The sequence below is a fragment of the Hemiscyllium ocellatum genome, chromosome 13 (genome assembly GCF_020745735.1).
Source record: "Hemiscyllium ocellatum isolate sHemOce1 chromosome 13, sHemOce1.pat.X.cur, whole genome shotgun sequence".
Classification (NCBI taxonomy): Eukaryota; Metazoa; Chordata; class Chondrichthyes; order Orectolobiformes; family Hemiscylliidae; genus Hemiscyllium; species Hemiscyllium ocellatum.
The window spans coordinates 3,387,749-3,402,117 of NC_083413.1; the positions used below are offsets into that span (position 1 = coordinate 3,387,749).

The following is a 14,369-nucleotide window of genomic DNA, read 5'->3' on the forward strand; positions in this document are numbered from 1 at the left end:
AGTGTAAGAACGCAGAAAAATGGGGATCCTTTGGAAAAACCTACTTAAAATGTAAATCAAGAGAAGGGCCATGGTTGTTCTGATCATCAGTGTGAAGGGGAAACCCTCCAGGAAGGATTTGGAATGTGGATATAGCCTTTATACTCTCATTGAATTAGTGACACGTGACACCATTAGCTCTCTGACCTCATGTTTGCTACTGGAGTGAGGCGTGGGTTCAATAGGGGAAACCGTTGATGGGTTCTGAAAACAGCCCCTAAGGGGGATCTTCATCAACCTAATTGGCTGTCTGTTTGCATGGATAAGGATGTGGATTCCCATGGTCTAGATTAGAGTGGTGCTGGAAAAGTACAGCAGTTCAGGCAGCATCCGAGAAGCAGGAAAATCGACATTTCAGGCAAAAGCCCTTCATCTGGTATTCCTGATGAAGGGCTTTTGCCCGAAACGTTGATTTTCCTGCTCCTCGGATGCTGCCTGAACTGCTGTGCTTTTCCAGCACCACTCTAATCTAGACTCTGGTTTCCAGCATCTGCAGTCACTGTTTTTACCTGTGGATTCCCATGGCAACTCAACCCTGCGAGCCTTATACAGAGCTGGAACACATCAGGGTGCCATCCCAACTCACAACTGTTTAAACTTCCACTCTCAAAAATAAACCTGACTCCATCACAAAACTCAGCTCCATCTGTCCAATGCCAAGCCCAGAAGGTTCTCTGTTTTGCCTCTGATCTGCTCCAGTTTGATGGTTTGGTAACTGCATGCACAGGAACTACATGGCTGAGTATTAAAGAGCATTCTTTCAAAGTTCCATGGGACTCTGATTCCAAACCTTACAGAGAGATGGCGTGTCGGTGACCATTACCACTGACCATTAAACTAATTGGCCAGCACTAGCATGCTGTATATTGTGCCCTGATACCTAGGCTGTAATACAATGAGAGACTGAAGAAAGGGTAGAATGACGTCCCTACAGAGAACAGTATAATGCATCATAATGGAACAATAAACTACCAGAGGCAGACAGCAGTTGCTTTCAGGTGAGAGGAAATCAATACAGGCCACAAACAACCAGCAGACACAAACAATAGCTATCTTTCCAATGAACAAGCTTTGTGGCAATGTAAGTCATATGCTAGTGCATGGTCGGTAATGCAACACCCTCTCCTTGCCCGAAAGCACCCACCCCATCTTCCCATGGTCCCTTTTGAGGGGTGCAATACCTAAGAACCAGAACATCTTTATAAAAAAATGATAGAAGCCACTGTGCACCTTCAAACCAAGCACAGAATCCCATCCAAAAATTGTGAGTCTATTGTGAAGACACATATCATGGAAGAGAGAACTGGACAGTATAAGAATGTTACTGTACACGTCAGTGCACAAGGCATCTTCAGTGGTAGCGATGATGAAGCAGGTTAATTTGCTCCTATCAGCAATTGTAAATCAGTTAACGAAACCATACTTCAAATGACAGATCCCCTTCAGTTGGCAGAAGCAAAATTAATCCTCTTTAAGGATGTGAAGTAATTTTCTAAGAAATATTAATCGAAGTAAATAATTGAGTTTACTTATGCTTCTTGTCATTATTTTGAAAAATATAAATACAAATCATTTTCAGAGTGAGGAGTTTCAAAGATTTCATAAGCTTCTTGAAACTGTACCAACAGTCAGGCACAGGTAAATAGGAACATTATTAGAAATTGAAAGCCTTGTTGAAACAATAACAAAAGGAAAGCCATTGCACTGAAACACGCAGTTGAACACTGAACATAGAGCAATATAGCGCAGTACAAGCCCTTCGGCCCTCAATGGTTCCACAGGTCGGTGCAACAATCTGAAGCCCATCTAACATGCACTATCCCATTCTCATCCATATGTCTATCCAATGACCATTTAAATGCCCTTAAGGTTGGTGAGTCTACTCCTGTTGCAGGCAGGGCATTCCTTGTCTCTACTATTCTCTGAGTAAAGAAACTACCTCTGACATCTGTCCTATATCTATCACCCCTCAATTTAAAGTTATGTCCCCTCATGCTAGCCATCACCATGGCTCTCACTGTCCACTCTATCTAACCTTTTAATTATCTTATATGTCTCAATTAAGTCATCTCTCAAACTCTTCTCTCGAACGAAAACAGCCTCAGTTCCCTCAGAATTTCCTCATAAGACCTTCCCTCCAGACCAGGAAACCATTCCTGGTAAATCTCCTCTGCACCCTTTCCAAAGCTTCCACATTCTTCCTATAATGTGGTACACAATACTCCAAGTGCAGCCACACCAGAGTTTTGTATAGCTGCAACATGACCTCATGGCTCCAAAACTCAATCCCTCTACCAATAAAACCAAATAGACCATATGCCTTCTTAAAAACCCGATCAACCTGGGTGGCAACTTTGAGGGATTTATGTACATGGACACAGATCTCTCTGCTCATCTGCACTACCAAGAATCTTACCGTTAGCCCAGTACTCTGTATTCCTGTTGCTCCTTCCAAAGTGAATCACCTCACACTTCTCCACATTAAACTTCATTTGCCACCTCTCAACCCAGCTCTGCAGCTTATCTATGTGCTTCTGTAACTTGCAATATCCTTCCGCCCTGTCCACAGCTCCACTGATTTTAATGTCATCCGCAAATTTACTAACCCATCCTTCTATGCCTTCATCCAGGTCATTTACAAAAATGAAAACAACAGCAGCCCCAAAACAGATCCTTGGGGTACACCAGTAGTAATTGAATTCCAAGATGAGCACTTCACATCAACCATCACCCTCTGTCATTGTTGTGGTTCTGTTTGCCAAGCTGGGAATTTGTGTTGCAGACGTTTCGTCCCCTATCTAGGTGACATCCTCAGTGCTTGGGAGCCTCCTGTGAAGCGCTTCTGTGATGTTTCCTCCGGCATTTATAGTGGTTTGTCTCTGCCACTTCCGGTTGTCAGTTCCAGCTGTCCGCTGCAGATATATTGGGCGATATATTGGGTCCAGGTCGATGTGCTGATTGATTGAATCTGTGGATGAATGCCATAAGACATAGGAGTGGAAGTAAGGCCATTCGGCCCATCGAGTCCACTCCGCCATTCAATCATGGCTGATGGGCATTTCAACTCCACTTACCAGCATTCTCCCCGTAGCCCTTAATTCCTTGTCCTATAATAATTGTGTTGTAGTGTACAAAATCCCATGCAAGGTCTGCATAAAACACTACATAGGACAAATAGGAAGACAGCTAACGATCCGCATCCATGAACACCAACTAGCCATGAAACAACACAACCAGCTATACTCAGATGACAAGCAACTTGAGTTCGACTGGGACAACACTACTACTATAGGACAAGCCAAACAGAGAACAGCCAGGGAATTCCTAGAGGCATGGCACTCATCCACAAATTCCATCAACAAACACATCGACCTGGACCCAATATACCAGCCACTGCAGCGGACAGCTGGAACTGACAACCGGAAGCAGCAGAGATAAACCACTATAAATGCCGAAGGAAACAACACAGAAGCGCTTCACAGGAGGCTCCCAAGCACTGAGGATGTCACCTAGACAGGGGATGAAACGTCTGCAACACAAATTCCCAGCTTGGCGAACTGAACTACAACAAAGAGCACCCGAGCTACAAATCTTCTCACAAATCTTGAACCCTCTTGTCACCTTTCTGCTAGCCAATTTCTGATCCAAACCGCTAAATCACCCTCAATCCCATGCCTACCATGGTGAACCTTATCAAACACTTTACTGAAATCCATATACACCACATCAACTGCTTTACCACCTTTTGGTCACCTTTTCAAAGAACTCAATGAGGTTTGTGAGGCACAACCTATCCCTCTCAAAACCATGTTGACTCTCCCTAATCAAATTATTCCTTTCTAGGTGATTATTTTTCTTATCTCTTATAATCCTTTCCAGCACTTTACCCAAAACCAAATATGGCTCACTGGTCTCTAATTACTAGGGTTGTCTCTACTCCCTTTTTTGAACAACATTTGCTCTCCTCTAGTCTTCCGGCACGATTGCTGTAGATAATGAGGACATAAAGATCAAAGCCAAAGGCTCTGCAGTCTCCTCCCTGGCTTCCCAGAGAATCCTAGGATAAATCCCATCCAGCCCTGGGGATTTATCTATTTTCACACTTTCCAGAATTGCTAACACCTCCTCCTTATGAACCTCAATCCCATCCAGTCAAATAGTCTGTATCTCAGTATTCTCCTCGACAATGTCTTTTTCCTGTGTGAATGCTGATGAAAAATATTCATTTGGTGCCTCTCCTATCTCTTCTGACTCCATGCGCAATTTCCCACTATTGTCAATCACATGCCTTAATCTTATTCTAGTCATTCTTTTATTCCTGCCATAGTCATAGAAAGCTATGGGGTTTTCCCTGATCCTCCCTGCCAAAGACTTCTCATGTGTCCCCACCCCATCCCCCACCCCCCCCTTCACCCCCACCCCAGCTCTTCTTAGCTCTCTCTTTAGGTCTTTCCTGGCCAACTTATAACTCTCAAGCACCCTAACTGAGCCTTCACATCTCATCCTAACATAGGCTACCTTCCTCCTCTTGACGAGAGATTCAACTTCTTTAGTAAACCACAGCTCCCTCCCTGCCTGACAGGTACATACTTATCAAGGACAGGCAATTTCTGTTCCTTGAATAGCTCCACATTTCAGTTGTGTCCATCTCCTGCAGTTTCTTTCTCCATCTTATGCATCCTAAATCTTGCCTAATTACATCATAATTGCCTTTCCCCCAGCAATAACTTGCACTGCATTATGTACCTGTCTCTTTGCATCACCAAATTGTGGTCACCATCACCAAAGTGCTCATCTACCTCCAAATCTAACACCTGGCCTGGTTGATTGCCCAGTACCAAATCCACTGTGGCCTCACCTCTTGTTGTCTTGTCTACATACTGTGTCAGGAAACCATCCTGCACACATTGAACAAAAACTTACCCATCTAAAGTACTTGAACTATGGTATTTCCACTCAATATGTGGAAAGTTAAAGACCCCATAACAACTACCCTGTTACTCTCACTGCTATCCAGAATTATCTTTGCTATCCTTTCCTCTACATCTCTGGAACTATTCTGGACCCTATAGAAAGCTCCCTACGGAATGACCTCTCCTTTCCTGTTTCTAACCTCAACCCGCACTACCTCAGTAGACGAGTCCTCACACGTCCTTTCTGCAGCTGTAATACTGTCCTTGACTAACCATGCCACACCTCCCCGTCTTTTACCGTCTTCTCTGTTCTTACTGAAATATCTAAATTGCGTAACTTGCGACAACTATTCTCTATTCTTGTCCCTGCTTTATCCATGTCTCCAAAATGGCCACAACATCAAAGTTTTCTCAGATTCAGATTTCTCCAGTTTCCTCATTTCCCCTCCCCCCACCTTGTCTCAGTCGATTCCCTCGAACTCAGCACCGCCCTCCTAACCTGCAATCTTCTTCCTAACCTCTCCGCCCCCACCCCACCCCGGTCTATCACCCTTGACCTCCTTCCACCTATCACATCTCCATCGCCCCTCCCCCAAGTCCCTCCTCCCTACCTTTTATCTTAGCCTGCCTGGCACACTCTCCTCATTCCTGATGAATGGCTCTGGCCCGAAACGTCGAATTTCCTGCTCCTTGGATGCTGCCTGACCTGCTGTGCTTTAACCAGCAACACATTTTCAGCTCTGATCTCCAGCATCTGCAGACCTCACTTTTTACCACAACATCAAAGACCCAGGTATCAACCCATGCTGCAAGTTCACCCACCTTATTCCAGATGCTCCTGGCATTGAAGTATGCACACTTCAAAACACCTTCCTGTGTGCTGGTACATTCCTGCGACCTTGAAATCTTAGCTCAGATTTCAACAGTCTCAACCTCCTGTACACTGTAGTTACAATTACACACCTCTGCTGAACTAGTTTAAACCCACCTGAAGAGCATTACCAAATTTCCTCCCCAGGATATTGGAACCCCTCTGGTTCAGGTGAATATCATCCTGTTTGTAGAGTCCCACATACCCCAGAATGAGCCTCAATTATCCAGGTATCTGAATCCCTCCCTCCTGCAACCATGTGTTCAACTCCTCTCTCCTTATTCCTCACCTCGCTAGCATGTGGGAAGAGCAATAAAACCAGAGATAACACCTCTGTTTGTTCTAGCTCGAAGATTCCACCCAAGCTCCTTGAATTTCTGCCTTACATCCCCATCCCTTTTCCTACCTATGTCGTTGGTGTCTATGTGGACCATGACTTGAGGCTGGTCCCCGTCCCCCTTAAGGATCCCGAAAACACAATCTGAGAACATCACGGATCAAGGCACCTGGGACGCAACGCATCAACTATGAGTCTCTCTCATTCCCACAGGGCCTCCTATCTATCCGCCTAACTATGGAGTCCCTAATGACTAATGCTCTGCTCATCTCCCCCCTTCCCTTCTGAGCAACAGGGACAGACTCTGTACCAGAGACCTGGCTTACCCTGGGAAGACTTACCATGGCTTATCCTGGTAAGTCTCCTCCCATCACCAACAGGATCTAAAACGGCATACTTGTTGAGGGGAATGGCCACAGGGGATCCCCACACTGCCTGCCAGTTCCCTTTCCATCCCCTGACAGTAACCCATCTACCTTCTTCTTGTACCTGACGTGTAACTATCTCCCTGCAACTCTTCTTAATAACCCCCTCAGTGTTGAGGAGTTCTGTTGCAGGAATTCTCACCCACCATAACTTTAACACAAAAATTGTTGTGACTTTAGAAGAACAGCACACAACAGTGGCTAAGTGGTTAGCACTGCTGCCTCACAACATTAGGGACTCAAGTTCAATTCCAGCCTCGGGCGACTGTCTGTGTGCAGTTTGCATATTCTCCCTGTGTCTGTGCGGGTTTGCTTTGGTTTCCTCCCACAGCCCAAAGATGTCCAGGTTAGGGTGAATTGGCCATGCTAAACCACCCATAGTGTTCAGGGATGTGTAGATTAGGTGCATTAGTCAGGGGTAAATATAGGGTAGTGGGTGTGGGTGACTCTTCAGAGGGTCTGAGTGGACTTGTTGGGTGAATGGTCTATTTCTACAGTGTAGGGATCCAATCACTCTTCAATTCAATTAAAAAAAAAGAGAATCTCCACAAAACTCACCATCTGTGTCTTTTCGGTGAATATATTGACGGTGACTTATTGATACATGAATGAGAAATGAAAAAATTAACATTTCATCTCCAATTACGTAACACCCATAAATATAACTGACTCCTGATGAAGGGCTTATGCCCGAAACGTCGAATTTCCTGTTCCTTGGATGCTGCCTGACCTGCTGTGCTTTAACCAGCAACATATTTTCAGCTGTTACATTCAATCACTTCACTTGCTAACAATGACATAGAGTTGCTGGTGTTGGACCGGGTGTGGACAACGTCAGAAGTCATATGACACCAGGTTATAGTCCAGCAGGTTTATTTGAAATTACATGCTTTTAGAGCGCTGCTCCTTCATCAGGTAAAGTGAAGTATACAGGCACAGAATTTATAGGCAGAGAGATCAAAAGATCATACAAATGGTGTGAGTGGGGTGTTGACAGGCTGAATAACAAGTTTCTGCAGGTGATCAGAAGTGTCAGATGGTGTAAATTAAGTGTCAACAGCTGAATAGCAAGTGGAGGAATGACCTATAATCTGATCAACTGACAAACTAATTAAGGTCGAGAGATTATACCAAATTATCAAGGCGATGGTGTCAAAACAGACAGTCAGGAAGATTTTATAAACATAGGATAGTATGACAGGGTTACGTGTAGTGCGACATGAACCCCAGATCACAACTAAGGTTGTCTTTGTGGGTACGGAACTTAGTGATCAGTTTTTGCTCGGTGATTCTCATTCCCACAGGAATGTTATGTATCTTGAAGGCCACCTTGGAGGACGTTTACCCGAAGATCGGAGGTTGAATTTCCTTGACTGCTGAAGTGTTCCCTGACTGGGAGGGTACCTTCCTGTCAGGAAATTGTTGCGCAGTAGCCATTCATCCATTGTCATAGTATCTACATGGCCTCACCAATATTTCATGCCACGGGGCATCTTTGCCTGCAGTGCATGAGGTAGACAATGTTGGTAGAGTCTCATGATGTGTATGTGGTGGGTGGTGTTGTCATGTGTGATAGCAGTATCCATGTCGATGATTTGCATGTCTTGTAGAGGTTGCCATGAATGGGTTCCATGGTGTTATGGTCAATGTTGAACTGAAGGCTGGGTAGTGTGCTGCAGTGGTGGTCTGTTTAATAGATGGCAGTCATTTGAAGGCGAGAAGTGGAGGCATAGGGATGATCTTGGCAAGATGTTCATTATCGATGACATGTCTGCAAAGAACATGTCATAGTTTCTCCTCATCAGAGAAGTTCTAGATCACGAAGGGTACGCTATTGGTAGAGTCCTGTGTCTGTCTTCTGAGAAGATCATTGCAGTTTTCTGCTGGGGCACGTCAGAACACGTGACCAATGCGTTCAGCATCGTATTCTGTGAGGGGGTGAGGGTGTCTTTCTGCATCTTCAGGAGTTCATCACGTTCCTCCTTGTCTGAGTAGATCCTGTGTATAGGCAGAGCTTGTCCATAGGGGATGGCTTCTTTAATACGTCTCGGGTGGAAGCTCGAGAAGTGCAGCATCATGAGATTTTCCGTGGGCCTGTAGTAGATTGAGGTTTTTTATTAGATTAGATTAGACTTACAGTGTGGAAACAGGCCCTTCGGCCCAACAAGTCCACACTGACCCGCCGAAGCGCAACCCACCCATACCCTTACCTAACACTACGGGCAATTTAGCATGGCCAATTCACCTGACCCGCACATCTTTGTGACTGTGGGAGGAAACCGGAGCACCCGGAGGAAACCCACGCAGACACGGGGAGAAAGTGCAAACTCCACACAGTCAGTTGCCTGAGTCGGGAATTGAACCCGGGTCTCTGGTGCTGTGAGGCAGCAGTGCTAACCACTGTGCCACCGTGCCGCCCTGAGGTTCTGAGGTGTCTGTCCATGATGGAGATATCAAAGGGACCTAAGGGGCAACCTTTTCACACGGAGGTTAGTGCGTGTATGGAATGCCAGAGGAAATGGTGGAGGCTGGTACAATTACAGCATTTAAAAGGTATCTGGATGGGTATATGAATAGGAAGGATTTAAAGGGATATGGGCCAAGTGCTGGAAAATGGGACTAGATTAGATTAGGATATCTGCACCCCAGTACACCAACATCTTCATGCAAAAGGTTGAGAAAGATTTCTTTGCTGCACAGGACCTCCAACCAGTGCTATACATCAGATACATGGATGACATTTTCTTCCTCTGGACTCATGGAGGAATCACTGAAACAACTACACAATATCAACAAGTTTCATCCCACCATCAGACTTACCATGGACTACTTTTCAGAATCAGTCTCACTCTTGAACACATGCGTCTGCATCAAGAATGGACACCTCAGAACCTCACTCTACCACAAGCTCACGGATAACCTCATGATGCTGCACTTCTCTAGCTCTACCCAAAACATGTTAAAGAAGCCATCCCCTATGGACAAAACCCTCCATCTGCTCAGACAAGGAGGAACTCAAAGGACACCTGAAGATGCTGAAAGACACCCTCATAAGAACGGGATATGATGCTCAACTCATCGGTTGCCAAGTTCAACATCTCACAGCGAAAAACTGCAACAATCTCCTTGAAAGACAGATACAGGACACAGACGATAAGGTATCTTTTATTACCCGGAGCAGAGAAACTATGTTCTTCACAGCCTTCAAAATGTCATCGACGACAGCGAACATCTTGCCAAGATCATCCCTATGCCTCCACTTCTTGTCTTCAAACAACTGCCAAACCTTAGAACAGACCTTTGTTTGCAGCAAACTATACAGCCTTCAGGACAACATCAACCACATAACCCTGTCACAGGAAACTCTACAAGACATGCCAGATCACTGACATGGATACTATCATCACACATGGGAACACCAGCCACCACATACACGGCAGATACTGATGTGACTCTGCCATTGTTGTCTACCTTGTACACTGCAGGCAAGGATGCCCTGAGGCATGCTGTATTGGTGAGATCATGCAACAGATGAATGGACACCACACAACAATTTCCTGACAAGAGTGTACCCTCCCAGTCAGGGAACACTTCAACAGTCAAGGGCATTCAGCCTCTGATCTTTGGGTAAGTGTTCTCCAAAGTGGCCTTTGAGATACACAACAATGCAAAATCACCGAGCAAACATTGATCACCAAGTTCAAACCCATGAAGACAACCTCAACCACGATTTTGGGTTCATGTCACGCTAGTTGTGACCCCACAATGCTGTTGTGTATCTGTAAAATCTTCCTCACTGTCATGTTTTGACACCATCACCTTAATAACTTACGATCTCGCTCCTTAATTAGTTTGAACAGTTTTGGATTACTTGTTAGTTTGGTTAGACCCTTGACATGCGACTCTTATATCTAACATGTTATTCCAGCTATTTGCTTTGTCTCTAGAACCATCTTTTTAAAATGTTTTTATAATTATCTCTCTGCCTTAATTAATCAGATTGTAGGTCATCCCTTCACTTGCTATTCAGCTGTTGACACTTTACTCACACTGTCTGACACTTTTGATCACCTGCAGAGATTTGTTAGTCAGCCTGTCAACACTCCACTCACACCATTTGTATGACCTTTTACTCTCTCTGTCTATAAATTCTGTGCCTGTGTGCTTCTCTTCACTTTACCTGATGAAGGGGCTGCGGTCCTTGAGAAAGCTTGGGATTTCAAATAAACCTGCTGGACCATAACCTGGTGTGTGTGACCTCTGACCTTTGTTCACTTGTTAAGGAGGAGCATTTCGATGTAGTCAGCTTCATATTGATGTAGTCATAATCTGAATTTTAAAAAATGTAAATAACACAATAAATTTTGGAAATAACAAAATGTCTTTTCTTGCATTAGTCAGCTTATACATGTCAAAGGCAGTAGATGCTGTTTGCATTTTGATAATAAAATGTTTCCTGATTTAATTTGCAGGGCTCTGTCACACCTGGATGGAAGGGAGATAAAGGAGAACGAGGGGACCCAGGGGCCCTGGTAGGAAATGATTTCCAGAAATAGATCTGAATAGTTCAGGGGGAAAACATTCTGCACTTAGTAATCACTGTTCTCTTGCATATTTATTAATTATGTTGTTTAAGACTAGTGAAAAGGAAATGGTAACTGAAAGACGGATTTAGTGTCAGGATATTTTTGGACTAAATTTTCATCATATCAACAGGATATAAAACTGCTGTTGCAGATCAGCTGTTGCAGGAAATTTGGTTTTGATTTCTGTTGAGATGAAAACCAAGGTTTCTGTCAAAGTGGCTCATTGATACAAGCTATAATGTCAAGCATCTACTACATTCTATCAAATAGGGAGCTACGTTTCAAGTATATAATTCACTAAAGAAGCTGTGTTAGGTACTTTTGTATCTAAGTTGGCTCTGTAATTGGTGACATTTAAACTTTTCACTATACTCATTGAGTATCTGTGACAATAAAGGCTATTCTATTCTGGAAAATAATGGAGAGCAAGGAATGAATTAACAGTTTCAATTAAATGTAGGTGACCATATATACAGTATTGTGCGCTTACGTGGCTTATAGATCATATAATAGTCAATGGTTTGAGTGGGTCTGAAGACTTTAGAGTTTCATACCAGAACATGGAGGGAATGAATGTTTGTGGATGTGGTGCCAATCAGGCGGGTAGCTTTATCCTGGATGGTGTCTTGCTTTCTGACTATTGTTGGAGCTGCACTCATCCAGGCAAATGGAGAGTATCCCATCACCCTCCTGACTTGTGCCTTGCAGATAGTGGACAGTCTTTAGCGAGTCAGGAGGTGAGTTACTTGATGGAATATTCCCAGCCAATAACCTGCTCTTGTCACCGCTGTATGGTCCAATTCGGTTTAAATGGGAGCCTCCAGGCTGTTAATAGTGGGGTATTCAGTGACAGCAGTACCCCCATTGAATATCAAAGGATGATGGTTAGATTCTCTCTTTAATTTTATTGATTGATAGGATGTGAGTGTCACTGGCTTGGCCCATTATTTATTGCCCATTCCACATTACTGTAGGTCTGGAGTCACACGTAGGCCAGACCAGATAAGGATGGCAGTTTCCCTCCCTGTAGGACATTAGTGAATGGGATGGGATTTCCTTCACAATTGGCAATGGCTTCATGGTCATCATTAAACTCTTAATTCCAGATTATTATTGAATTAAAAGTCTCCCATCTGCCATTAAACTCTTAATTCCAGATTATTATTGAATTAAAAGTCTCCCATCTGCCATGGTGGGTTTCAAACTCAGGTCCCAGAACATCACTTGGGTCTCAAGGATTAAGTGCCAAGTGGTTATACCACTAGGTCATCATCTATCCTTCACCCCCTCCCCCTCCCGTTTATCTCTCCACCCCGGAGGCTGCCTGCCTTCATTCCTGATGAAGGGCTTTTGTCCGAATCATTGATTTTTCCTGCTTCTTTAATGCTGCCTCACCAGCTGTGCTTTTCCAGCACCACTCTAATCTAGACTTTTGCCATCACCTATCCTTCATCACTGACCTCTTGTTGGAGGTGGCCTTGCCGAGCATTTTGTGGCATGAATGTCACTTGCAACTTTCCAACCTGAGCCTGGACATTGTCCAGATCTTGTTGCAGTTGGACATGGACAGCTTCAGTATCTGAGGAGTCGTGAATGGTGCTGAACATTGTGCAATCACTGGCGAACATTCCCATTTCTGATGTTATGATGGAGGGAAAGTCATTGATGAAGCAGCTGAAGATTGTTGGGCCTAGGTCACTACCCTGAGGGACTCCAGCAGAGATGTCCTGGAGCTGAGATGACTGACCTCCAACAACTACAACCATCTTCCTCTGTGCCAGGTGTGTGTATGAATAAAAACAAATGACTCCAACCATTGGAGAGTTTTCCACAATTCCAGTTGAGCAAGAGATCATTGATACCACTCTTGGTCAAATACAGCCTTTTTAGCCAAGGTTGTGACACTCCCTTTTCCTCTGGAATTCATTCTTTTTCCTGTTCGAACCAAGGCTGTATTGAGGTCAGGAACTGAGTGGACTTAGACAACCCAAACTGGGTGTCATTGAGCAGGTTATTGCTGAGTGGGTCAATAAAATCTAGAGCAGGTCAAACAGCATCGGAGGAGCAGGCAAGTCGACGTTTTGGGTCAGGATCCTTCCTCAGAACTCAGGAGGGGGAAGGGAGCTCAGAAATAAATGGAGGAAGGCAGGTGGGGCTAGGGTAAAGATGGGTGGGATGGTGGTAGGTGGATGCAGGTAGGGGGTGATTGTAATTGGTCAGTGGGAGGGGTGGAACGGATAGGTGAGCAGAGAGATCGATAGGTTAGGTCAGGTCCAAGGAAAGTCTGTTTTCCATTGGAACCGTTCACTCCGCAACTCCCTCATCAGTTCCACACCTCCCACCAGCCTCTCATTCACACGCGGCACCTTTCCCTGCAACAGCAGGAACTGCAATGACTGCCCTTACAATTCCCCTGTCACCTCCATCCAAGACCCCAAACAATCATTCCAAATCCAGCAGAGATTCACATACACTACTTTTAACCTGGTGTATTGCATTCTTTGCTCCCAATGTTGTCTCCTGTACATCGGAGAGACCAAGTGCAGACTCGAGGACCAGTTTGCAAGCATCTGCTTTCTCTACGCTCCAATCAACACCACCTTCTAGTTATCAGCCATTTCAACTCCCCCCTCCCACACCATTGACAATACATTGGGCCTCCTCCACTGTCAAAATAAGGCCTCACCCAAACTGATGGAACAACACCTTATATTCCACCTTGGGAGCTTAAAGATCAATGGCCTCAACGTAGAGTTCACCAGCTTCAAAATCTCCCCAATCTCAGCTTCATCCCACATCCACCCTCCCGCTCCTTCTCACCTCCTTGACCTGGCCTATCTGTCCATCCTCCTACTCATCTATCCACTCCACCCTTCCCACAGACCAATCACAATGACTCCTACCTGCATCCATTTATCACCATCCCACCTACCTTGTCCCCAGCCCCACCCTCTCCCTCTATTGATTTCTGAGCTACTTTCCCCCTCCACAATCCTGATGAAGAATCCTGACCCGATATGTCGACTTTTCTGCTCCTCCTATGCTGTCTGACTTGCTGTGTTTATCCAGCTCCCCATTTTATCGACTCTGACTTCCAAGCATCTGCAGTCCTTACTATCTCCAAATTGCTGAGCAGGTGCTGCTTGATAGCACTGTTAGTGACACCTTCCATCACTTTACTGATGATCGAGAGTAGAC

The 14,369-nt window shown here is 44.8% G+C and overlaps 1 protein-coding gene across 1 annotated transcript in view; it reads left to right on the forward strand.

The window, feature by feature from the left end:
• LOC132821747 (collagen alpha-5(IV) chain-like) overlaps positions 1–14,369 on the forward strand; it is a 276,828-nt gene that overhangs the window by 110,485 nt on the left and 151,974 nt on the right. Inside the window, exon 15 of the mRNA XM_060834471.1 lies at positions 11,058–11,117. Coding sequence (XP_060690454.1) covers positions 11,058–11,117 — 60 coding nt within the window. The remainder of the gene's footprint in view (positions 1–11,057; positions 11,118–14,369) is intronic.